General features: G+C 46.2%; 1 protein-coding gene and 1 long non-coding RNA gene across 5 annotated transcripts in view; one reads left to right on the top strand and one right to left on the bottom strand.

Moving 5' to 3' along the window:
- Nucleotides 1-25416, top strand: part of COL14A1 (collagen type XIV alpha 1 chain) — a 393953-nt gene that overhangs the window by 171881 nt on the left and 196656 nt on the right. For both annotated transcript variants that reach the window (XM_033933023.1, XM_033933024.1), the window contains exons 20-21: nucleotides 2037-2166; nucleotides 10176-10298. In XM_033933023.1, coding sequence (XP_033788914.1) covers nucleotides 2037-2166; nucleotides 10176-10298 — 253 coding nt within the window. The remainder of the gene's footprint in view (nucleotides 1-2036; nucleotides 2167-10175; nucleotides 10299-25416) is intronic.
- LOC117355058 overlaps nucleotides 1-25416 on the bottom strand; it is a 163168-nt gene that overhangs the window by 47705 nt on the left and 90047 nt on the right. For 2 of the 3 annotated variants that reach the window (XR_004538268.1, XR_004538270.1), the window contains exon 2: nucleotides 10203-10259. This is a non-coding gene — a long non-coding RNA (uncharacterized LOC117355058). Of the gene's footprint in view, nucleotides 1-166; nucleotides 229-10202; nucleotides 10260-25416 lie in introns of all 3 variants that reach the window. The other variant, XR_004538269.1, reaches the window with a different exon arrangement.

The raw sequence follows: 25416 nt of genomic DNA, 5'->3' as shown, positions 1-25416 counted from the left end.
AATCTCAGCTCTGGAATATTGCTCTCAGTGGGGTTCCGGAATCTTGCTATTCTTTGAGATGCTGGAATGTACTAGGGACCTGGATTGGCCACCGTGAGAACGGGCTGCTGGGCTTGATGGAGCTGACCCAGTAAGGCTATTCTTATGTTCTAATGTTATGTCTCACCTCCAGTGGCAGTAGGTTCCAGCAAATCGCCCCCTGAATTGTCAACATAGTCTTCCAGATCCCTGAAATATAGAATGTGGCCCTTAGTATATCAGTATTAGCAGCAGCTAACTGGATAACACGGTTCATAGTCAGTGGCGCGCAAGAAGCCAGTGCGCCAACAATCTAGCGCTGACAATTCGGTACAAGACAGAAGTGCGCGGGGGAAAAAATAATTTTTAAAGAGCTCCGATGAGGGGTGTTGGGGTGGCAACCCCCCCACTTTATTGGTTAGTGTTCGTGCTGCTGTTGGAGAGGAGCTCGGAGGGTTGGAAACCTCCATTATAGAGAAAACAGAACTTTTTCTGATTTTTTCAGGAAAAGTTCTGTTTTCTCTATAATGTGGGGGTTTCACCCCCCCTCTCGCAACAGCAGCACGAACACTAACCAATAAAGTGACGGGGTTGCCACCCCAAATCCCCAGTCGGAGCGAATTGTCGGCGCTGGATTGTTGGCGCTGGCGTGCGATTATCCCATCACCGGATAACACAGGAGCACTTAGCGCCTCCTAAATTGGAGCTGGTAAGTGCTCCCTTGTGAAGTTTTTGCAGTTTCTGTGTGCTAATGAGAACCATTAGGGCATGACCTGGAACAACAACCAAAAAAGGAAGTGCCCTACAAAGTGCTATGTTAAACTGGGCTCAGTGTAGTGGCGTCATAAAGGGGGGGGAGGGGTGGTCCACCAGGGGTGCCATCTTGCTCAGGGTGCCGGCACCCCCTCCTTCTCTCCGTCCCCCCTTCCCACTCCTCCCCCTAATGTGCATCCCCTCCCTTCCCCCATACCGTACAGCAGGAGAGAATGGGCATCACAACATGGATTTTCTAGCAGTCTCTTACATTACCATTCCTGTACCGGCACCCCTGGACCAGGCTCTTATTTTTGTCACCAAAAGTCAACGCTGCTTTAAGAAAATGGCTCCGCAATTTTTAAGAATCCACTGGAGGGCTCATTTCAGTGGGGTTTTGTTTTTTTTAATCTTTACTAATTTTCCATATGAAAACAGTGCATTAAATTATACATACAATTGACTTCAAGACCACACTTACAATCGATCAAAGAAATACTACAAAACATTCCTCCCACTCCTCCCACCCTAATTCAAGAACACAAACTCTTTTCATTTGGTCAATTAATACAACAAAATATAATACCCCCCTCCCTCCCTGGATGTGCAGATCAAATAGGAAATAAGCTCATTTCAGTGTTGAAGAGCCCATTTGCATGTCATTGTCGGAGACTGCTAGAAATGTCACTAAGACAGAGATAATCCACTTAGATAATATGCCGCCAAAATGCATGCAGGCTAAACCGTCGGAAAACAGTTAAGCGATGGTGTTAGAGTTTTGAGAATCTGGGCCTAAGTTTGGTGGCCAGAAAGACCTGTTTTTCAGGAGGATCTATCTTTGGCTACTAGGACTTAACTGTCCAGCCACTAAATATTGAACTTAGCTGGCTATGTCCCCAAATAATTCTTGTAAATTCAATGCCGGCCTCTGGATATGGCACCGGCATTGAATTTCCAGTTTCACTGCTGACTGCTAAATACTGACCCCATAGAGTAACAAGAATATAGAGACCAGATTAATAAGTTCTAGGTAAAATTGATATAAAATAGATAACAACATAAACAATGAGAAATTGAAAAGCTCTGCAGAAGAAGCTTAGTAAATAATGTTAACCTGAAGCAACAGTAACTATCTAAATCCTTCCATTTACTCTCTTACTCTGAATGAGTAGAACACACCATTTCTTTAGTTTGTTTGTTTTTTGGTTCCGGAATCTTTCAAAGTTAATTGTTCTTAGCAGCATTCTGTTTTTCTGCTGTTCTAGGTAATGGTTCCAGGAAGACAAAATAGTCTTCGCATTCAGCCTCTGCTCTCAGATACGGAATACAAAGTCACAGTCACACCTGTCTACTACAGTGGAGAAGGAGTCGACATTTCAGCCTATGGCAAAACCTGTAAGTAGTAAATGGCTGTGTATATGCTTCTAGAAGACCCAGTATTCGTCTTTTATGAACAAGATGGTTTTGACTAAACACTTTGAGGGAAATTCTATAAGAGGCACCTAAAGTTAGGTGCCCAACTTACCGTATTTTTCGCCCAAAAGTGGGTGGAAATCTCGGTGCATCTTACTAGGCCTACCTGCGCTGTGCCCTGTCCCGGCCTACCACAAGATCACCAGAAGGGGGGACATAGTGAAGAGCCTGGCAAGGAGTATGGGGTTGGGTGCAGAGCCTGGCAGGGAGAATTTGACACAGAAAGATTTTTTTTCTTGTTTTCCTCCTCTAAATCTAGGGTGCGTCTTATAGTCAGATGCGTCCTAAGGAGCGAAAAATACGGTAATTAGTAAATTGGCTACAATAATGAGCTTTAACAAGCTCATAATTGAAAACCATAAAATTTAATTGGGAGATAGGCGCCTATCTTCTTAGGCGCAATTCTACAAAAGATAGGTGCCTATCACCAAAGTAAGCGTGTTTAGGGGTGGAGAAAGACTTAGGTGCTGCTATAGGTATCTGGCTAATTGGAGTGTTAGACTCCAATTGGCCCAGGTGACTAAGGCCCCTCCTGTGGGAGGGGCCGTAGGCATATGAGCCAGTTGGAAACTTAGGCCTCTCCCTGGTGCATCCCAGAATACACCAGGAAATGGAAGGCCTGCCATTATGGTGTGGCGGGCCAGCTGGCCACAGTGTGTAAGCATCCCTCTGGCTGGACTTTCTACAAAGAGGAACGGGATGGGAGATCTAGAATCTTGAGAGTTCAGAGGGGGGGGGGTGTCTGGAGGGGAGTGTCACTGTTGGCAGGTTTGGAAGTTCTGGGGGGGCTCCAGAAGGAGGGAGTTGCATCCCTCTTGCTGGAGGACTTTGTCGGGAGAGAGGTTGGGAGTTCCAGCGGGAGGAAGTGGGCATCCCTCCTGCCAGGGGAATTCTCGGTGAGGGAGGGGTGTTTGGGGGTTCCAGCAGAAGGGAGTGGGCAACCATCCTGCTGGGGAAAATTGCGAGGGAGGGGGGGGTCCAGCCACAGTTTCTCAGCTGATTGCAGCAGGGGGATTTCCTTGCCATGATCAGCTGATGGCAACACGATTTTCTAACCGGCGCCTGTGACATGAGCACTGGCTAGAGAAGCAGGGTGGTTAGGCGGGGTTAGGGCAGGCGTGATTCTGTATAGGACGCTGGTGTGTGATTCTCAGCCGCTTTTTAGGTGGCTGCTGAGACCAGTGGCCTATACAGAATCTGCCCCTAAGAGTATAGCCCTTGATGGAGACTGCCCCAACTTTGTTGACTGAACTCAGAAATTTTCAGCGGCCCCTCATATTTCCCTGAGGCCTGTATCAATGATGTTGCTCCTTGGACTTCCAGCAGAAAGTGTCTAAGATCAGATTCTGTTGGGAAATCCAAGATGACATTGAAATAACCATGCTGAGAAGGAGCTCCTTGACTTTAGCTTATTTCTACTCAAACTTACCTTTTCATTCTTGTGCCATGCCTAAAAGAAGGGGATAGTAGGAACCCCCTTCTGTTTCTACTCCCATCTCTCAGCTGGGTCTTATGTCGATTTGGGCTTCACTAGGGTACCTTATTCTGTGGGCATTTCTGCTGGTGTTAGTGCTAAAGAGTAACACTCTCCCTTGGGAGGCAAGACATCACTTAGTCCAGAGACACCCAATCTGTTGTCAGCCCTTAGCAGCTCCAGTATGACTCAACAGTGCCAATTGCCAGATGAGCTATCAGGCGTTGCTGGAGGAAAGATGAGCAGGGCAACTGAGATCATGGGAGCCAACTCTGTAGGTGCTGTGGGTGCTTGAGCACCCCCAATATTGAGCAGACTCTTTGCCTTTGTCTAGGGAGAAGTAATTTCCATTAGATTTAGCAGCCCCCAATAATTTTGAAAAGCTGGCTCCTATAACTGAGATGAAAGATGAACAGGAGCTAAGAGATGTTAACCCCTTGATGATTCCATAGGCCATAGGCCTTGGAGGATCAGAAGAAACCCAAAGGGAAGTGGTGGTGGGGGAAATATCTGAGGGATTTATATTTTTAATATGGTGTCTCCTGTAAATTAAATCATCAGAAATTACTATTGAAGATATTTGGTCTGCAGTTGCTTCTATCCCTGGGTTTGCTCTCTTTTTGCATCGTTTTCTTCTCAATTGGTACTTACGTACTTCACTGACGGAGCAGAGTCTTTCTTGAACAACTTCTATTTAGGTGGACATTTTGGAAAAGGAAGTTAAAGAGCTTCAATCCAGTCCACTTGGGGCTCCTTTTACTAACCCGCGTTAGCGCTTTTAGTGCACGCAGCATTTTAGCGCGCACTAAACCCTCGCTACGCAGCTAGAACTAACGCCAGCTCAATGCTGCCGTTAGCGTCTAACGCGCGCGGCAATTTTGCGTGCTTAGTAAAAGGAGCCCTTGGTTTTGGATAAATCGGTTCACAAGAAACTTGAGAACATGGAACATGTTGCTAGGCATTTTAATGTTCTTATTTGAATTTTTCCTTGTGTTATATTAATTTCCCCCAAGGAACTATTTTATTGATACGTTAGGAAAGTTTTACACTTTCCAGGTTTAACAATGCCACCTTTAAATAATATTTACTATATCCAGGGGATTTCCACTAGAGAAACATCTGGTACTTTGAATTTGACAGCTTTGCTAGAGACATCTGGCAAGTTAGTTACTAAAATGGCAGCTTTATTGGTCCCATATGTATTTGCTTAAGATAAGGACTCACTTATGAATAATGATTTCCGTTTTTTTGTATTCTAAATTTCTTGGTGGTAAGAATCGTATTTACTTGGACGTATTTAGGAAAATTCAGGAACAGAGAAGTCCATTCCTTGCTATGCAGCAGGAACTCTCTTCCTTGGGAGCGAAGTATGTTTGTTTTTTTAAATGTCCTTGTAAAAGCATAATTAAGCTGCAAGAAGCTTCTTTTGGTTTTCATGAACCATGGCCAATTCCATGAGTTTATTCAAAATCTAGAGTGATGACCAATGCTGAATAGAATGGGTATTGGGTAATGAATTAAATTTGGAGATCTGCTTTTTCACTTTGACTATTATTGTATTTCCCACTAGTCTTTAAGTCCGTTACATTAACGGGTGCTAGAATAGATGTGTCTGTCCGTTTTTCTTTCTACTTGGCTGCTGTCTGTCTGTCTGTCTGTCTCTTTCTCCTTGGCTACTGTCTGTGTATCTTTCTGTCTCTTTCTCTCGCATTGGCCGCTGTCTGTCTGTCTTTCTGTCTCTCTCTCTTGTTGGCCGTTGTCTGTGTGTGTGTCTGTCTGTCTTTCTGTCTCTTTCTCTCCTTGGCCACTGTCTGTGTGTCTTTCTCTCTCTCTTGTTTGCCTCTGGCTTTCTGTCTCTCTCTCTCTCCTTGGCCACTGGCTGTGTGTCTTTCTGTCTCTGTCTCTTTCTCTCTCCTTGGCCGCTGTCTGTGTGCCTTTCTGTCTTTCTGTCTCTCGTTGGCCGCTGTTTGTCTGTCTTTCTGCCTCTCTGTCTCCTTGGCTGCTGTCTATGTGTCTGTCTGTCTTTCTGTCTCTTTCTCTCTCTCTCCTTGGCCGCTGTCTCTCTCTCTCTCTCTCTCCTTGGCCGCTGTCTGTGTGTCTTTCTGCCTCTCTCTCCTTGGCTGCTGTCTGTGTGTCTTTCTGTCTCTTTCTCTCTCTCCATGGCCGCTGTCTCTCTCTCTCTCTCTCTCTCTCCTTGGCTGTTGTCTCTATGTCTGTCTGTCTCTTTCCCTCCCTCCCATTCTCCGCCTGTGCCCCGCTCCCCTTCCTTTGGCCGCCCCCATACCCCACCCCACTCTCTGCAGCAGCGCCACCAGCCTCCAGCGCCATGGCAGCGAATAAACAAATCCTCATTCTCGACCCATCCAACGAACTCAAATTCTGAGGTAAGGGGTGTTGGTTCGCCACTGGGTGGGCAGAGAGCGCGGCTCCTGCAAGCTGCAATGGTGCTCTGACCCAGAGGAGAGATTGGAGGCAGAGGAGAAGGCCGTGCGACCAGGGAGCGGCAGTGGTTGTGGCCTTCCCTCCCATAGTTCCGTAGCTCGGTTGCCGCTGCCGCCTCCTTCTCTCCCCAATGTCAGCTCCGAACGTCCAAGCGCATGCGCCGCACTCTTTAGCATTCTGCCAGCCACGGAGCTACGGAAGCACGGAGCCCCCAGGTTTGAAGTGCGTATGCGCGCTAAGGTAATTATTATAGCGGATACTACAAAATTTCTACTACTTGAAAAGGACAAAATCCAATCCATATCTGAGTTAGAAATAAATGCCACCAAATACCCCATGCAGGCATCTCTCAAAATCCTTGGAGTGATGATAGACAGATGCTGCACAATGCAGACCCAAATCAACAAAACGACTCAAAAAGCATTCCTCACCATGCGCAACCTACGAAAAATAAGAAAATTTGTCGACAAAGAGCACTACAGAATCATAGTTAAATCACTTGTCCTAGGACTAGTGGATTACTGTAATATCCTCTACTTACCTTGCCCCACAACCTTGATAAATCAATTACAGTCCATTCAAAATACAGCTCTCAGGCTGATCTATTCTCTTTGAAAATTTGACCATATCACCAATGCCTACCTCGACTCCCACTGGCTACCGTTATGAGCCCAAATTCAATTCAAATTATATTGTCTATTATTCAAAGCAATAAACGAAATTGCTCCCACCTACCTAATCAACCGCCTAATTAGAAACCTTTCTCCCAGACCTAGGAGATCCCAGATCATTTTCTCCTACCCACCACTCAAGGGCACTCAGCGCAAGATGTATGACGGCCTCCTAGCAACGCAGGCAGCAAAACTGGACCCCTCCATCTCCAACCTGCTGACAGCAACAATTGACTTTAAATCTTTTCGAAAAGAAATCAAAACTTTGCTATTTAAAAAATATATCCAGCCTTCTCAACCCTCCCTCTCTTTTCCCCCCTTCCTTGCAATTCTCCCGTCGTCCTCCTCCCCTCTTGTAACTCCCCCTCAATGTCTCTAACCTGAAACCTTCCCCCTCAACCGCAACTCCCCTAAAGGTATTCCTCAAATTTCTTTCCTTCCTCTTTTATTCTAAAACCTCTCCTATGTATCCAATCGTTAATTTGTAACTTCCTGGTAATGTCCAGTTATCTTCAAATGTAATCCGCCTAGAACTGCAAGGTACAGGCGGAATTGAAGTCACTAATGTAATGTAATGTAACTATTAATAATAATCAGTTTATATACCATAGAGCTGTGAAGTTCTATGTGGTTTACAAAAGATTAAAAAATATACAATTACATGAAAAAAATTAGATAAACAAATGATTAGAAAATAATACTATAGAGTTCTAAATGGTTTATTAAGCTTACAATATCCATACAAGCTAATTACCTAGTTATTTCAAGAACAAATATGTCTTTAAATGTCTCCTAAATTCCACAGGAATTAGAAAGCATGATCAGATGTTCCAGGTCCTTACCCCGTAATGCCGCTTGGTATGACAAAAGATATTGATGATATTTTAAAAATTTGCAACCTCTAACAGGCGGAAAGATGAAATTCAAATGCAAATTTCTCTTGTGTTTATTGGTTGCAAAAGAAAAGTGCCCGGTTATGTATTTAGGAGTTGAAACAAAAACAACCAGACTTGAACTTCACCTGCGCCTCCGCTGGCAACCAATGCGATTTCCGATAGGAAGGTATTATATAGTCATATTTCTTCAGCCCAAAAATCAATCTGACCGCCGCATTTTGAACCATGCGCAGTTGCTGCATATTCCTCTGAGATATTGCCAAATAGGCAATACTGTATTACAGTAATCAAGCTGACTGTTGGTTTTTATCTTATATCACTTTATTGTGGTCTAAAATCTAATTTCCTTTAATGAGTACCTGAATATATACAGAGGCGTAGCCAGCCTTTCAGTTTGAGGGGGCCCTAGGGGTAAAGTGAGGGGGGCAACACATTCCTCCTCTGTACACCCCTCCCCAAGAAATCATTCATGTTCATGAAAATTGCTGGTAACACTTGTGTTCACACTGGTAGGATTTTACAAAGGTGCATAATAATATAACATAACATAATAGCAGATTTCTAGACCGCATAGCCATGAGTTCAAAGCAGTTAACAAAAGATTATGCTATGAAAAAATACAGGAATAATATAATATACAGAAATCTAATTGAAATACCCTTCCAGCTCCCGTAAGGGAGGAGAATAACCTTGTCCATTTCAAGGGCCTACTCAAGAGCCACCTACTTAAAGAAGCTTTCAACATTTGATTTTTTCACTCTTTTCATGTTTCAAATTCCTCTAAAGAAACAAGTACCAATGTTCCCCTTCCTTTTGTTTGTTCCTTATCTGTCTTTCTTTCCTATATAACTTGTAGTTCCAACAAAACTTCCTTTCTGTCTCATGTTTGTCGTTCAATCTGTCAACCATTAGTACGCCATTTATGTGATGTTTCATTTAAATTATTTTAATTGTCCTGTTATTGGCGTTGTTTTCATTTTAGTCATGTTTTTGGTTTTGTTTTCCCTATTATATTTTAATTTGTATAAACTTTAATAAAAACTTAAAACTAGAAAAAAGAAAAGTTTTCAACAGTTTTCTAAAATGTTCAAAAGACATGGATCTAATTAATAATGGATGGAAAGCTGCTTGGTAGGAAAGACAATGCCCATGATGTTTCTTACTTTAACAGCACAATAAATGCTGAGCCACCCGTAGGAATAGAATGGGGTGACTTGGCATTTAAGGTGTGCTGCTTGGCAATGTACCTTTGTAACTTTGAGCTGGTTTTAAGAAAGGTTTGGGCAAGTTCCTGGAGGAAAAGTCCATAGTCTGTTATTGAGAAAGACATGGGGAAAACCACTGCTTGTCCTGGATCAGTAGCATGGAATATCGCTACACCTTGGGTTTTGGCCAGGTACTAGTGACCTGGATTGGCCACCGTGAGAACGGGCTACTGGGCTTGCTGGACTATTGGTCTGACCCAGTAAGGCTATTCTTATGTTCTTAATTTTCCTCTTTGTTTGGGGTTTTGTTTTTTGCTCAGTTTTTACCAGTCTAATTGGGCCAATGATAATATTGCTGGACTCCATAAGAGCACTTGTGTTGGTTTGGTGCTTGTTGAGTTTTTTGAGGCTATGTTTATAATCGTGATTAATGATTGCACCCTAACCAGTAATATTTTTCTATCATTTTCATTACAGTGGTTGTAAGCCAGCTGTTTTTGTTTTGCTAGTGAACTTCACCATTGAACTGGTCCCTAATATTGCAGTTGTTTCCTTTGTAAAAGGACCCATCTGTGTGCAGAGAGACTAGTGCAAGAAAAATAAAGAATCTTATCACTTATCATATATAAAAATTATTTGTGAAGCAGAAAAGAATGTGACTAACATTACAGATTGTTGCTATCTAAAGTCCTGATTCACAGAGACTTTTCTCTCCTTCAGTGATGGTGATGGGTCAGGATTTAAGTAGATTTGCAGTATCTCTGATGAAAATCTACAAGGTAATATAGTAAATGACGGCAGATAAAGATCCAAATGTTCCATCCATTCTGCCCAACTAGAGAATGACACGGGGGAAAAAAATCTGTCCCCGTCACTGCCCTGTCACCGGACCACCATCCCCTTCACTGCCCCGTCCCTGCAGCATCCACCCTTCCCTCTCACCACCTCACTGCCCTTCAGCGGCACGAGAATCTCCCTCCCTCCCCTTACCTTCGTGGCGCATTTGTAAAGAATTGAAACTTAAGGGAGGGAAAGCGTGCGGTCACCAATTGTACGTGGCCCCTCCCTACCTACCTACGGGCCCTACCCTACCTCCCCCTTACCTTCACAGCAAGCTTCTCCTCTGACGCAAGTCTGCTCAGTACTGACCTTAGTTCTTCAATATATACCATTATATTCTGATTAGAGATCCTCTGTGTTCATCCCATGCTTTTTTAAACTCTCCTCCTGTCTTATTTTTCAGTGCCTCTTTCTGCTCCAAGAAACTTACGGGTTTCAGACGAATGGTACAACAGAGTGCGCATTTCCTGGGATGCCCCTCCGTCACCTACAATGGGATACAGGATTGTATATAAACCTATCAGTGGTAGGTATCAGTATGGCTTTTGATCTCTTAGGAAAACACATACGAGGGATCTTCAAAATGTTTTCACACTTTTATTTTTTAAACATTATTCATTAAGGGCTCCTTTTACGAAGCCGAGTTAGCGGCTTTATCACACCGTGACGTTTTATCATGCGCTAACCCCTGCGCTAGCCAAAAAACTACCGCCTGCTCAAGAGGAGGCGGTAGTGGCTAGCGCGGCCGGCGGTTTAGCGCACGCTATTACGCACGTTAAACCGCTAACGCAGCTTCGTAAAAGGAGCCCTAAATATCTCAAAAGGAAATTGCATCATATTTCCATATAATCACCCTGTTTTGTGTTACATCTTTCCCAGAATCCTACTACCATGTTTCCCCGAAAACAAGACACTGTCTTATATTAATTTGGGGCCCAAAAAAGGCACCAGGTCTTATTTTTGGGGCTGTCTTATTTTTTTTTGTATACAATGATCATCTCTCCCTTCCTCTCATCCACCCAATTCTTCCTATTTCCTTTCTCTCCCCCACATGTGCAGCATCTTTCCTCCCCTCTCACCCATCCCTTTGTGCAGTATCTCACTCCCTCCCATCTCCATGTGCAGCAGAACCCTTGCAGCTTCTATCCCTCCCTTCCTCCCATCCTCCGTGTAGCATCTTTCTATCCCCCACCGCCCCCTGCTGCCGCGCACTCCCCCCCCACATCCCCACTGATCCATCTCTCCCTCCCATCTGAATCGTGAGACAGGAATACTTTATAACAGTTTTGGCAGCAATCTACACAGGCTGCTTCATGATCTTCTATCTCCCAGGTAATCCTGTGCCGCGTTGCTGATGACATCATCAGTGATGCGGCAGAGGAACGCCCGCGAGATAGAAGGCTGTGAAGCAGCCTGTGTAGATTGCTACCAACGCTGTTATAAGGTATTCCTGTATCGCGGTTTGGATGGAAGGGAAATATGGGGAGGGGAGGAGGGGGAAGTGCTGCTGCTGCCGGCGACTAGGGCTTATTTTTGGGGAAACACGGTAACATGCCCTCTTACCACTTCTCCCATCCCAACCATTTCCTGCGAAAATATGAAAGCGCAGAAATATTTTTAAGAACTCTTGTATATAGGTAGCATATAGGGTCAATTCTATAAAGGGTTCCAAAAGTTAGGTGCAGGCTAAGAGCTAATTCTGTAATGGCAGCTACCATAGGTTGCCAACATTTAGGTACACCCACTTACGCCATGTCAATAGCAGGTGTAAATTCAAGCACACACGTAAATGCAGCACTTTAGCACGTAACTAACCCTATTCTGTAAGTTACGCATAAATGTTGTATACGCTTAAAGGCTGCCCACACACCTCCCCCTGTGAGCTAAGCAATCTGTATGCTAAAATTGTAGATTGCCACTGAGCATTATACTAGCACTTAAGAATATGATTGTTACAGTTATTGGTGTAAATACTGGCTATATGCGACTGACAAGTGCAATTGGTTCTTAAATTTAGGTGAACTGTTATAGAATGAAGGGAAGAGTGTACATGTAGAAGATAGTGAGAGAGTCTAAACCAGTGGTCTCAAAGACACGGCCTGGGGGCCACATGCGGCCTGCCAGGTACTATTTTGAGGCCCTCGGTATGTTTATCATAATCACAAAAGTAAAATAAAACAGTTTCTTGGTCATATATCTCTTTACTGTTGTACTAATCACCTTTGTTTTACTTCAAGCACTAATTTCAAGCTATATCTCTTTAGCCATGAATTACAATATTATTATTAAGACTTAGCCAAAAGGAAAGATTTATAAACTATAAAGAGTTTTACCTCATGCAAAATTATCATTTCATTAATAAGACATTAACTATTTTTTTCTGAAGCCCTCCAAGTACCTACAAATCCAAAATGTGGCCCTGCAAAGGGTTTGAGTTTGAGACTACTGGCTTAACTGTAACCATGACATCCTGTTTGTCTTTGGGAAGCAGAGCTGAGATTGTGATGTCATAATGCCTCATTCCACCAATAAGAGCCAGCCTCATCAGTGATGTCACTATGGCTTGATTGTCCTGTTCTCCCCTCGGCCCTCCAACCCAGCCAGCAGATTAACCATTCCCCTTAACTCAGTAGTCTCAAACTCATGGCCCGCCAGGTACTATTTTGTTTATCATAATCAGAAAAGTAAAATAAAACAGTTTCTTGATCTTATGTCTCTTTAGCTATAAATTACAATATTATTATTAAGACTTAGCCAAAAGGAAAGATTTATAAACTATAAAGAGTTTTACCTCATGCAGAATTGTTGTCTCTTTAATAAGACATTAACTATTTTTTCTGCGGCCCTCCAAGTACGTACAAATCCAAAATGTGGCCCTGCAAAGGGTTTGAGCTGGAGACCACTAGTCTATAGGATATTACCACTCCCCCTTCTTAGGTTTTCCAGACCTCCAGATTTACCCAGACATGTCCTCTTTTTAGAGGACTGTCTGAGCGTCCAGAGGTTGTGAGATCAAATCCTAGTGCTGTTCCTTGTGACCCAGGCATAGAACAAATTGGGTCTATCTTCAATATTAGCTGTTGCCATATAGAACAAAATAAGCTACTATCTTTTTCTAAACAGTAGATTTACTTGCGGTAAGAGACAGGCATATCATAAACGTGGGTGATCAAATCATAGGACCTCTTATAATTTTCATATTATTTCAGGTCCACATCCTGACTCCAAATTTTAATCACCTACGCCTGTCCCATCCTACCTGCCTCACCTATTTTGTGTACAGAACTACATCTGCAGGTGTGTGCTTCATGAACTGTATCATCATCTAATATAATAAAACTCTAAGCGTGCATGCGCACTCCCACTTGCGTGTTCCGTTTTATCCCAGGACAAGCAGGCAGCATATTCTTAACACATGGGTGACGTCACCGACGGAGCCCTCGGTACGGACCTTTTAAACTAGAAGTTTCTAGTTGGCCGCACCGCGCATGCGCGAGTGCCTTCCCGCCCGACGGAGGAGTGCGTGGTCCCCAGTTTCTTCGTTTCCACGGAGCGAAGAAGACGCGTGTGTTTTTTCAACGGCCGTTGAAACCACTTTTTGCCTTCCCGCTCGCGCTTTTTTCCATTTTTTATCTTCCTTTGCCTTCGGGTTTCTTTTTTCTTTGCTTTGTAAAAAAAAAAAAAAAAAAAACTTTGCTTTTTTTCCCCTTTTTTCGTTTTGCCCCGGCAGGGCCTGTTGCCATTATACAGGCCTCGGGGTTCGATTTTGCGGAGGCCGTTTTCCCCTTCATGCCCCCGCAGGTCGGTTTTAAAAAGTGCCAGCGGTGTGCACGCCCGATCTCCCTCACTGACCCACACAATTGGTGTTTGCAGTGTTTGGGTCCGGAGCATCGGGCGGACTCCTGCACCCGCTGTGCCACTCTTCAAAAGAGAACCCTTAAAAACCGAAGAATTCAACAAACTCTCCTCTTCGGCACCGGGTCGGCGATGGACTCCTCGACATCGACAACGGTACCACAGAAATCGGCACCGTCTACCTCGACACCGCCCGACCCCACATCGGCGTCTCTGGCGCCAGGTAAGCCGGCTAAGAAGCCTTCCTCTTCCCTCGAGCGCCCTCCAACTACGGTGGCGACGCCGACCTTGCCGGCATCGCACCGGTCCCGCAAGCGCTCCGCCCCGATCTCGGTGAGTGCCTCGTCATCGGCCTCCTCATTGCCGGGGCGTGGAGCGGCATCTAAGGAACCGAAGAAAAAGAAAGCGGTTCCGATGCCACCCCTAGATGACCGTATCTCGGCCATCTTAAAGGCTCAACTCCAGGAACAATTGCAGCAGCAGCTCAAACACCTGTTGCCCACTATCCTGGCACCGCTCCTTCCGGTACCAGACCGGCCCGAGCCCCGTACCGAGCCCCCGGTATCCACCCCTTCAGTACCCATCAATACTTCCATGCCGATTCTTTCGGCTGAGCAGCTTCATGCCCATCCAGTGGTGCACTCCCATACCACATCGGATCCTCCTCGGCACCAAGCAGTGCGTCATTCTTCCCGGGACCGGGATCGACGCCGGTCTTCCTCTCCTGGTACCGTTTCGGTGCGTTCTGGAAAATCTTTATCCAAGACCCGCCATACCTCACCTTCCACCCCGGTGTCTCGACATGCACCAGAGGTCCGGGACCCTGACTTATGGGAGGAAACCCCTCTCGGTACCGAGGAGGATCCCTCCTCATCTGAGGAGGACCCGTCGGCACCCGATGCCACCTCCAAACCGGAGCAGTCCTCATTTTCTAAATTTCTGAGGGAAATGTCTGCAGCCCTGTCCCTCCCTTTAGAATCTGACTCAAAGAAGTCTCAAGCCTTCCTGGAGGCTTTAGATTTCGAACAGCCTCCTAAAGAGTTCCTCAAGCTCCCCGTGCATGACATCCTATGGGAGACCTTTTACAAAAACTTAGAGAATCCCCTTACGGTACCGGGGGCTCCACGTAAACTGGACAACCTCTATCGAGTCATCCCTATTCCAGGGTTCGACAAGTCTCAATTGCCCCATGAGTCCCTTCTTGTTGAATCCACCTTGAAAAAGACTCAGGGCTCCAGTGTCTATGCCTCTACCCCTCCTGGCAGAGAGGGTAAGACCATGGACAAGTTTGGCAAGAGGCTCTACCAGAATGCCATGCTGGCCAACAGGGCGAACAACTATTCCTTTCATTTTTCGTTCTATATGAAACATTTGGTCCAACAGCTGTCTGCCCTTCAAAAGTACCTGCCGGAGCGCAAGGTCCCACTGTTCCAACAGCACATCTCTGGCCTTCTTCAGCTGCGCAAGTTTATGGTCCGCTCGATATACGACTCATTCGAGCTCACCTCCCGTGCCTCTGCCATGGCCGTTGCCATGCGCCGCTTGGCCTGGTTGAGAGTCTCCGACCTGGACATCAACCACCAGGACCGTCTAGCCAATGCCCCCTGTCTCGGGGATGAACTTTTTGGAGAGTCACTGGATTCCACCACCCAGAAACTCTCCGCCCATGAAACAAGGTGGGACACCCTGATCAAACCAAAAAAGAAGGCTCCGCCTGCCCGACCTTATCGACCTCAGTCATCTTATCAGCGCAGGTTCTCAGCCAGGCCACTCAATCCGCCTCCTCAACAACCTCGGCGGCCCCGTCAACAGCAGCACCATGCCCAGGCTCGTTCTCAGGCCACTCAACCCTCCAAGCCTCTTCAGCCTGCTAAGCAATCCCAGCCCTTTTGACTCTTCTCTCCAGGGCATAGCCAGTCATCCACCCTCGCTACCTCTTCCACAACCAATCGGAGATCGTCTCACCATATTCTCCAGCCGTTGGGAGGTCATCACATCGGACCAGTGGGTCCTCAACATCATCCGCCACGGCTACTCTCTCAACTTCCAGACTCTTCCACCGGACAATCTTCCCGTAGAGTCTGCTTCACACTCATCTCAAACCCCCCTCCTCCTGAGGGAGGTTCAATCCCTCCTCCTTCTCAATGCCATCGAAGAAGTACCTCCAGATCAAAGGGGTCAGGGATTCTACTCCCGCTACTTCCTGGTACCCAAAAAGACGGGAGACCTCCGTCCCATTCTCGATCTCAGGGACCTCAACAAGTGTCTGGTCAAGGAGAAGTTCAGAATGCTCTCCCTTGCCACGCTCTACCCTCTTCTTTCTCAACACGACTGGCTATGTTCCCTGGACCTCAAAGAGGCCTACACTCACATCTCCATCAATCAGAATTCTCGCCGCTACCTGCGGTTCCAGGTGCTGCATCACCACTATCAGTACAAGGTGCTACCGTTCGGCCTCGCTTCCTCACCCAGGGTCTTCACCAAGTGCCTTATAGTAGTGGCGGCCTTTCTCAGGTCTCACAACCTCCAGGTGTTCCCCTATTTGGACGATTGGTTGGTGAAAGCACCTACGTCTCAACTTGTGCTACAGGCTACTCATCACACCATCTCTCTCCTCCACCTCCTGGGGTTCGAGATCAACTACCCCAAGTCGCATCTGCTTCCCACCCAGCGACTTCAGTTCATTGGAGCAGTTCTGGACACCACACTAATGAGGGCTTTTCTCCCCTCCGATCGTCAGCAAACCCTGCTCCACCTCTGTCGTCAGGTGCTTCTGCATCCCTCCATTCCTGCCCGTCAGATGATGGTCCTCCTGGGTCACATGGCCTCGACGGTGCATGTCCTTCCTCTGGCACGTCTCCACCTTCGCACACCTCAGTGGACCCTCGCCAACCAATGGTCACAGACTACGGATCTTCTTTCTCATCCCATCTCTGTGACATCATCTCTTCAGCAATCTCTCCAATGGTGGTTGAACTCCTCAAATCTTTCCAGGGGTCTTCTTTTTCATCTACCCCCTCACTCTATGATCATCACCACGGATGCATCCCCCTATGCGTGGGGAGCTCACCTGGGAGATCTACGCACCCAGGGACTTTGGACCCCACAGGAGCGTCGTCATCACATAAATTTCCTGGAACTCAGAGCCATGTTCTACGCCCTCAAGGCTTTCCAACATCTCCTCTGTCCTCAAGTCCTCCTCCTGTGCACAGACAATCAAGTCGCCATGTACTACATAAACAAACAAGGCGGCACCGGATCTCGCCCCCTTTGTTTGGAGGCTCTGCGCATCTGGACCTGGGCCACAGACCGCAATCTCTTTCTCAGGGCGGTATATATCCAGGGCGAACAGAACTCCCTGGCCGACAATCTCAGCCGCTTCCTTCAACCTCACGAGTGGACGTTGGACCCTCCGACTCTGCTCTCCATCTTTGCTCGATGGGGCACGCCGCAGGTGGACCTCTTTGCAGCACCTCACAATCATCAACTGCCCCTCTTCTGTTCCAGACTCTTCTCTCCTCACCGTCTGTCCCCGGATGCATTCCTGCTCGATTGGAGGGACCGGTTCCTGTATGCCTTCCCTCCACTTCCTCTGATGTTGCGGACCTTGTCCAAGCTCCGCAGGGACAACGCCACCATGATTCTCATCGCCCCTCGGTGGCCTCGACAACACTGGTTCTCCCTCCTGCTCCAACTCAGCTCCAGGGAGCCCATTCCTCTTCCTGTGTTTCCTACTCTACTTACGCAGCGGCATCAGTCTCTACTGCATCCCAATCTGTCTTCGCTCCACCTGACAGCTTGGTTTCTCTCGGGCTGACCTCTCCAGAGAATCTATCTCAGCCGGTCCGCCTCGTCTTGGACGCCTCCAGGAAACCGGCCACCCTCCAATGTTACCATCAGAAATGGACCAGATTCTCCTCGTGGTGTCTCCGGCATCATCAGGAACCCACCTCCTTAGCGGTGGAAACTGTATTGGAATATTTGCTCTCGCTGTCCAACGCTGGCCTCAAAACTACCTCCATCAGAGTCCACCTCAGTGCCATCACTGCGTTTCATGAGCCTATCCTCGGAAAACCCCTCACGGCTCATCCTCTGGTTTCCAGATTTATGAGAGGGCTCTTCAATATCAAGCCGCCTCTCAAGCCTCCTCCTGTCGTCTGGGACCTGAATGTGGTTCTCTCAGCACTCATGAAACCTCCGTTTGAGCCTCTTGCCACAACTTCGCTCAGGCTTCTTACCTGGAAGGTACTTTTCCTAATTGCCATCACCTCTGCCAGGAGAGTTAGCGAACTGCATGCACTGGTTGCTGACCCACCGTTCACTGTTTTTCACCATGACAAGGTTGTTCTGCGTACCCACCCTAAATTCCTTCCCAAGGTGGTCTCGGCTTTTCACCTCAACCAGTCCATTGTGCTGCCCGTCTTCTTCCCTAAGCCTCACTCGCACCCTGGGGAACAGGCGCTGCACACGCTGGACTGTAAGCGTGCCCTTGCTTACTACCTTGATCGTACCAGAGCTCACCGTGCATCCCCTCAGCTGTTTTTGTCTTTCGATCCCAACCGTTTGGGTCGCCCTGTCTCCAAACGGACACTTTCGAATTGGCTTGCTGCCTGTATTGCATTCTGCTATGCTCGGGCCGGTCTCTCACTGGAAGGTACTGTCACGGCCCACAGAGTCCGAGCTATGGCTGCTTCTGTAGCTTTCCTCCGTTCCACGCCCATCGAGGAAATCTGCAAGGCTGCCACTTGGTCCTCAGTTCACACGTTCACTACTCACTACTGTCTGGATGCCTTTTCCAGACGGGATGGTCACTTCGGCCAATCGGTGTTACAAAATTTATTTTCATGATGGCCAACCATCCCCCCTCCCTCTTTGTTAGCTTGGAGGTCACCCATGTGTTAAGAATATGCTGCCTGCTTGTCCTGGGATAAAGCACAGTTACTTACCGTAACAGGTGTTATCCAGGGACAGCAGGCAGATATTCTTACGTCCCACCCACCTCCCCGGGTTGGCTTCTTAGCTGGCTTATCCTAACTGGGGACCACGCACTCCTCCGTCGGGCGGGAAGGCACTCGCGCACGCGCGGTGCGGCCAACTAGAAACTTCTAGTTAAAAAGGTCCGTACCGAGGGCTCCGTCGGTGACGTCACCCATGTGTTAAGAATATCTGCCTGCTGTCCCTGGATAACACCTGTTACGGTAAGTAACTGTGCTTTCTGTGCGCTGTAGGGCCCCGCAGGTAGGAGTGCGCGTGGCGGCGCGGAGGCTGTCAGCCGCGGCGGCTCTTGCCGGCTGAAGGATAAAGCCAAGAAGCACAAAATATATAAGGAGCACATCTGAAGATCTTATGAGAAGGCTGTAAGTTGCAGTATATAGTACTCCCTCCCTCCCTTCCTGTAAGTTTGCCGCCGCCGCCACCGTCCTTCCCCAGAACCCATGCTCACAGCAGCAGAAAGAAGAGGCCTTATAGCGCCGCGTCTCCCGCGGCTTCGGAGTTTGAACTGGCCAGGGCGACGTCAGTGGGGGCCAGACCGGAGCTGGAAGGGAGAGGAGCTGTTCTCCTCCCCTCCCCCAACAGACTTTACTTCCTGGCTCCCAGGCTTCTCCTCCTGCTCTGGTTGGGCCCACATAAAAAAACCAAAAACCCCCAGAGCTCGCTTCGGGTCCGGCAAAGGCTGCGGGTCCTGAAACCTTCTGATTCAAGCAGCGTCTGCAGGACTCTATACATGCTGCTTCGGGGCCTTCTACTGCCCTGATTTGCTGGGCAGTAGAAGGCCCCGAAGCAGTGTTTGTAGAGTGCTGCAGACACTGCTGTTATCGGAAGGTTTGTCAGGACCGCAGGAAGGGAAGGAGGGGGTAGGGGAAACGCTGCTGCTGCACAGGGAAGTGGTGTGGGGGGAGGGAAATGAACGGGGAGGGAATGCTGCTGTGGCTGTTGCACAGGGAAGTGGTGGGAGAGAAATGCTGCTGCATAGGAGGCAGGGAGAGAGACAGATAGATAGAAAGAAAAGAAGAAAGACACAGGGGCAGGGAGAGACACAGAAAGACAGACAGATAAAGGGGGCCAGGGAGAGAGAGACAGAAATAAAGACACACAGACATATATTCTAGCACCCGTTAATGTAACGGGCTAAAATACTAGTTGAAATATATTGTATAATAATAATAAAAAAATTCCAAAAACCACTAATCACAAAAGTAGTAAATATAAACCCTCAAATCATATGTGTGAAGAGGGAAAGCAACACTTATCTCAAATGTACAACTCCCAAAGCCCTTCTGACAGGAGAAACGGGCGTTTCAATCTGTCCAAAGCAGATCTTCCTCAGGGGGTAATAACCAGCGTTGCCCCTCATCAAATTCTTATTTCAAAACATTACCGTTGACTTCCGGTTTGGACTTGAGCAAGATGGTCGCGTGAGCTGCTTGCTCCCACCCTTTTCTAAGCTTATCTTTGAGAATTTGCCTGTTCTTTTTGCTTTCTTTCATTTTTTTTCTCAGCTGCAGCCTTGTTAACAACTATTCTAACTTTTAATATATCATGGCTAGCAAAAAATCTAAAGCCGACACACTTCCAGCAAGTAAACGTCTCAAGTCGGCTCCCCCCTCTCCTGAGAAGCCTGGCTCCGCTGCAGACCTCATGGAGGAGATCGACCCGATCCTAACAGAATTGCAGAATATAAAATCTCTAATGAAATCACACATGGAAATATCACAAGATATGCGAGGGGAATTAGAGTTAATCCACACACAGATGGCTGCATCTCAACAGCGTTTCGACTCACTGTCTGAACGAGTCACTGCTGTGGAAAAAGATCTCCCGACAATAAGTGCTAACTCGGCGGCCATTTCTAAACTAACCACTGACCTCGAGGATATGGCGAATCGCAGCCGTAGATCTAATTTACGGATCCTTGGAATGCCGGAAGGGGCTGAGGGTAATGATACGATAGCCTTCCTGACTTCATGGCTCCCGAAGTTCCTGGACATTGACTTCTCCCCGATCTTAGAGCTCGAGCGTGCTCATCGCTCCCCTTCCAGCCTGCAGCCTGGAAACAAGCGCCCACGCCCGCTGGTCGTCAAGGTACTCCGATTCCAGCATGCCTTACAAATCTTAAATGCCGCGAAGGGAAAGGCGTCCATGTTACATCAGGGACGTAAAATTATAATTGTGCCCGACCTAGCTCCCGCCACTGCAGCGAAGAGAAAGTCCTTCCTCTCCATGCGGCAAGATTTAAAAGACCTTGGCGCACAGTATGGACTCTTCTATCCTGCTAGGTTCCGGGTGACTTATCGCAACAAAACGGACAACTATAGTGACCCGGAGGTTCTGCGTGCGTGGCTCCAACAGACGAAGATGGGGTAGTCGATCTCTGACTGTCTTATTTGCGACTCCCTGCACTGGACTTAGCGCCGTACTCACTATGTGATCTACCATCATGTGCTACCCGGTTACCTGCTGCGATCTCCTCACCGAACTGCCTTCAAGTCTATGGGACGACTTATCCCCTTTTACATCGCCTCTGACTCACTGCTGCTTCCCGACTAGCTTACCAACGGCTCTTCTCACTGGACTTGACTGTACAATCCTTCTGATTTCTCCAGCCATATGCTCCCTGGTTCCCCGCATCGGACTCTTCACTACGCTGCCTGCAAACTCATGGACTTTCCACCCTCTTAAACCCTGACCTGTTGTTGCTTATTTTACTTTACCTGCCCATACTCAAATCTTCCTTTTTCTGCTTCTTTCTCGATATTATAAGTGGCTCTACTCTATTCTAATCTTTTTCCCTCACGCGTCCACCTCCCGCCATTTTGGGTCCTCCTTCTTCAGTTTCTTCAATTTTTCTTTTTTTTTTTATATCTTGCTCTCCCTCCTGCAGCGAAGATTTTACTTTCTTTAACCGGAGCTTTCTCCCCTCTCGTTTTAAGTTTGTTATCCCCCTTCTCTCTCTACAACCTATTTATACTACGCTTGTAATTTATACCTATTTATTCATGTTCTCTCCCTGCCATTTCTACACGTGCTTTCTCTCTCCTAGAATCACTCTAACATACTGTATGTCATTTTTCTCTCCCGCCTCTTACCTACCCAACTCGTTGAAATTTTGTTCAATTGCTGTTATATTTATATTTTAACTTTTTCTGCATTTTGCATACCCTTTACTTTTACGAGTGTTGTCATGGTGACCTTCGCTTTTCCAACGGTTCTTTGTTTTTCTTTTCTGTTCCTCCCTCCTCCACGATGCTTCTCTTCATGCAGTATAATTTAGCTCAACGTTTCCTATCTCTTTCTTTGCCTAATATTCTGTCCTTCGGATGATATGAATTTACTGTCATGAATTTTTTATATCTTATCTTGATCACATTGACTCATGTTATGCTATATGTACTTATAATTTTCTATCTCTCTTCTCCTGCTGCTCAGCCACATAATATTTCCCCTCTCTTTGCCTTTGAATACGACTCGCTGCTAATTTGCTTTTTAATGTATTTTTACTACTGACTAATTTCTCTTACCCATTACTGCCTGCACTCCAACCCTGATGTACTTTAAATTATTTTTAGTATTGCTTTTATGATATCTGTCCTCCCTATGTACAGACCTAAATTACCGACTGACGGATGATCACACACTCTCCTATTAGTTTATATATTATGCATGTTTGTTCCTTTATTCCCCTTACTGATGAACTCCTTATAACCCCCTTTTTTTTCATTTATTTTTCTTGATTTGTACACTACTGTTAAATTGTTTTATACTTTTCCCTGATAATTTTTTACCCATCATAACTTATGATACCCTCCTGATGAATTTTAAACCATTTTCAACTTTGCCTTTATGATAGCTATCCCCCTTATGTATAATTCTACTTGATTAATTGATGGATGGATGAATTCATATTTTCTCTCCAGGTTATATATTAGAGAATGACACGGTGAAAAAATTGGTCCCCGTCACCGCCCCGTCCCCGTCTCACCATCCCCGTCACCGCCCCGTCCCCGTCTCACCATCCTCTTCACCGCCCCGTCACCGCCACTGCCACCCCATTCACCGCCTCGTCACCGCCACTGCAATCCCATTCACTTTTCTTTATTTACGTATAAAGGAAACATTCTTTAAAACTTTAAAACTTTAAAACTTAGTTAAATATTAGTTAATAACTATACAAAAACAAAACACGCAGAGAAAAAATTAATTAATATAAATTCTCAAAACTGACACATTTTGATCACTAAATTTAAAATAGTTATTTTTCATACAGTTTTTCAATCACTAATCTTCCACCACCCCTGGGGCTAGCAATGCAAAAACAAACACGACATGTACTTTAAATGCTTACAATGTTAGCCTATATGGTAAGTAGACGCGGCCGCTGTACCTAATCACGGCAAAGATCTCCCTGCCGTGATTAGCATAGTGACCGCGGCTACGGCTGCAAGTCTCCCCTCCCCCCAGCGATCACGGCAGGAGGGCACCCAACCCCTCCTGTAGACCCCCCCAACGGCCCTCCCGACAATCGCAGCAGAAGGGTACCCAACCCCTCCTGCCGGTCCTCCCAATGGCCTCCCCTAAGATCGCCGGCAGGAGGGTACCCAACCCCTCCTGCTGGACCCCCCCCCCCCAACGAACCCTCCCACCCCGGAACCCCCTTAGTCTTACTTTCCAAGTTGGACCGGACGGCTCCTCACACGTATGGCCAGCAGGCTTGCCTCCGTCCAAATGAGGCGGGCCCGCCCCTACCCTGCCCAACCCACAGGATCCTAGGGCCTGATTGGTCTAGGCACCTAAAGCCACTCCCGCTATAGGAGGGGCCTTAGGTGCTTGGGCCAATCAGGCCCTAGGATCCTGTGGGTTAGGCAGGGGAGGGGAGGGGCGGGCCCGCCTCATTTGGACGGAGGCAGGCCTGCTGGCCAGACGAGCGAGGAGCTGTCCGGTCCAACTTGGAAAGTAAGACTAAGGGGGTTCCGGGGTGGGAGGGTTCGTTGGGGGGGGGGTCCAGCAGGAGGGGTTGGGTACCCTCCTGCCGGCGATCTTAGGGGAGGCCATTGGGAGGACCGGCAGGAGGGGTTGGGTACCCTTCTGCTGCGATTGGCAGGAAGGGTTGATCTGACAAATGAGGAGCACGGTGAAACACAGGTAAATAGCGGTTCCTAGAAGGGGGTACATTGGCCCGCGGGGACAAACCTGTTCACCGTTTCCGCGGTCGGTGAATGGCCTTGTCCCCGTCACCGCAGCGACTGCTAGTTTTCTTCCCCGTTTTCGGCGGTGACCCGCGGCTTAAATGCGGTGGCTGCGGGTAAACCGTCACCGTGTCATTCTCTATTATATATTACTCATGTTTTCTCTTCCATTCCCCTTGCTGATGAATTCCTTATTAACCTTTTTATCTATTTCAGTCTATGAATTGTTGATACAATGCTTTATACTTTTTACTGGTTAATTTTTATTACCCATTATAACTTGTGATACCCCCCTGATGAATTTTAAAACTTTTTTTAACTTTGTTTTCATGATAACTATCTCTCATATGTACGGCTCTATTTTATTACTTGACGGATGAATTCATTTTTTCATACTAGTTTATATATTATTCATGTTTTTTCCTCTATTCCTCTCGCAGATGAACTCTTTATACCCTTTTTTATTTATCTCGATCTATGAACTTTTACTAAATTGTTTTATACTTTTTGATTGGCTACTTTTCCTTACCCATTATAACATGTGATACCCCCCTGATGAATTTTAAATCATTTTTAGCTTTGTCTTCATGATAGCTATCCTACATATATACTGTTCTACTTTATTAACTGTTGGATGAACTCATGTTTTATAACTAGTTTATCTATTACTCATGCTTTTTCCTCTACTCCCCTTGCTGATGAATTCTTAATAACCCTCTTTTACTTACCCTATCTGTGTATCATTGTTAAATAGTTTTATATTTTCTATTTTCTAATTTTATTGCCCATCCTGACTTGTGTTACCCCCCCGGATTAATGTTACAGCATCTTTAGCCTACATTTCATGATTTTTGCTCTCCATATGTACAGCTCTAACTTATTAACTGATAGATGAATTCATATTTTATTACAAGTTTATATATTATTTATATTATTTGGATTATTTCTATCCCTGATATATAATCCATTAACATCTTAACCCATCTGATCAATTTAAATTTTTCTTTTTTCTTTTTTTTTTCTTTTTACTTAATAATGAATTTATATCATTCGTACTGTATTGCCTCCAAATGTGCTCCCTCTCTCTCTTTCTCTCAGACATATAGCACTTTGTTTTCTCAACATACTCCCTTTGTTATTGCCCTAACATTTTTACGTCCCACTCCTTTCCTTGTGTTTTAGATTTAATCTGGGTAGCTGGTTCTATATCCAGGAGTCTGTCCCCTCTAGACATCATTTTGATTCAGACACGCCTCCTGGATATTCTATATGTTAACACCAAGTAGTGTTGTGCTGCACTCGTTCCCTGACCCAGTGTAGCCGCAAATGTTAATGTTACTGTTATTCTGCTCTTATTATTAATATGGCATATCTCTTCTGTTTTATTGCCTGGTTTATCAAATTGATCAACACATAATGTAATATGTTCCTCTGGTTTCACATTCATCCTACAAATGATATTCCTTTCAACATTCTGAATAAGGTTTACAGATGGCATTTACCATTGATGGTATTTGAACAAAAATTTAATTTTTCTTTTTTCCCCCTCTTCTCTTTTCATTGCTTTTCATATTTTATATTATCTCAAGTATTGTATTCACTTTT

Source organism: Geotrypetes seraphini, chromosome 2, assembly GCF_902459505.1.
Source record: "Geotrypetes seraphini chromosome 2, aGeoSer1.1, whole genome shotgun sequence".
Taxonomy (NCBI): domain Eukaryota; kingdom Metazoa; phylum Chordata; class Amphibia; order Gymnophiona; family Dermophiidae; genus Geotrypetes; species Geotrypetes seraphini.
This window is presented reverse-complemented; position numbering and strand designations above follow the sequence as displayed.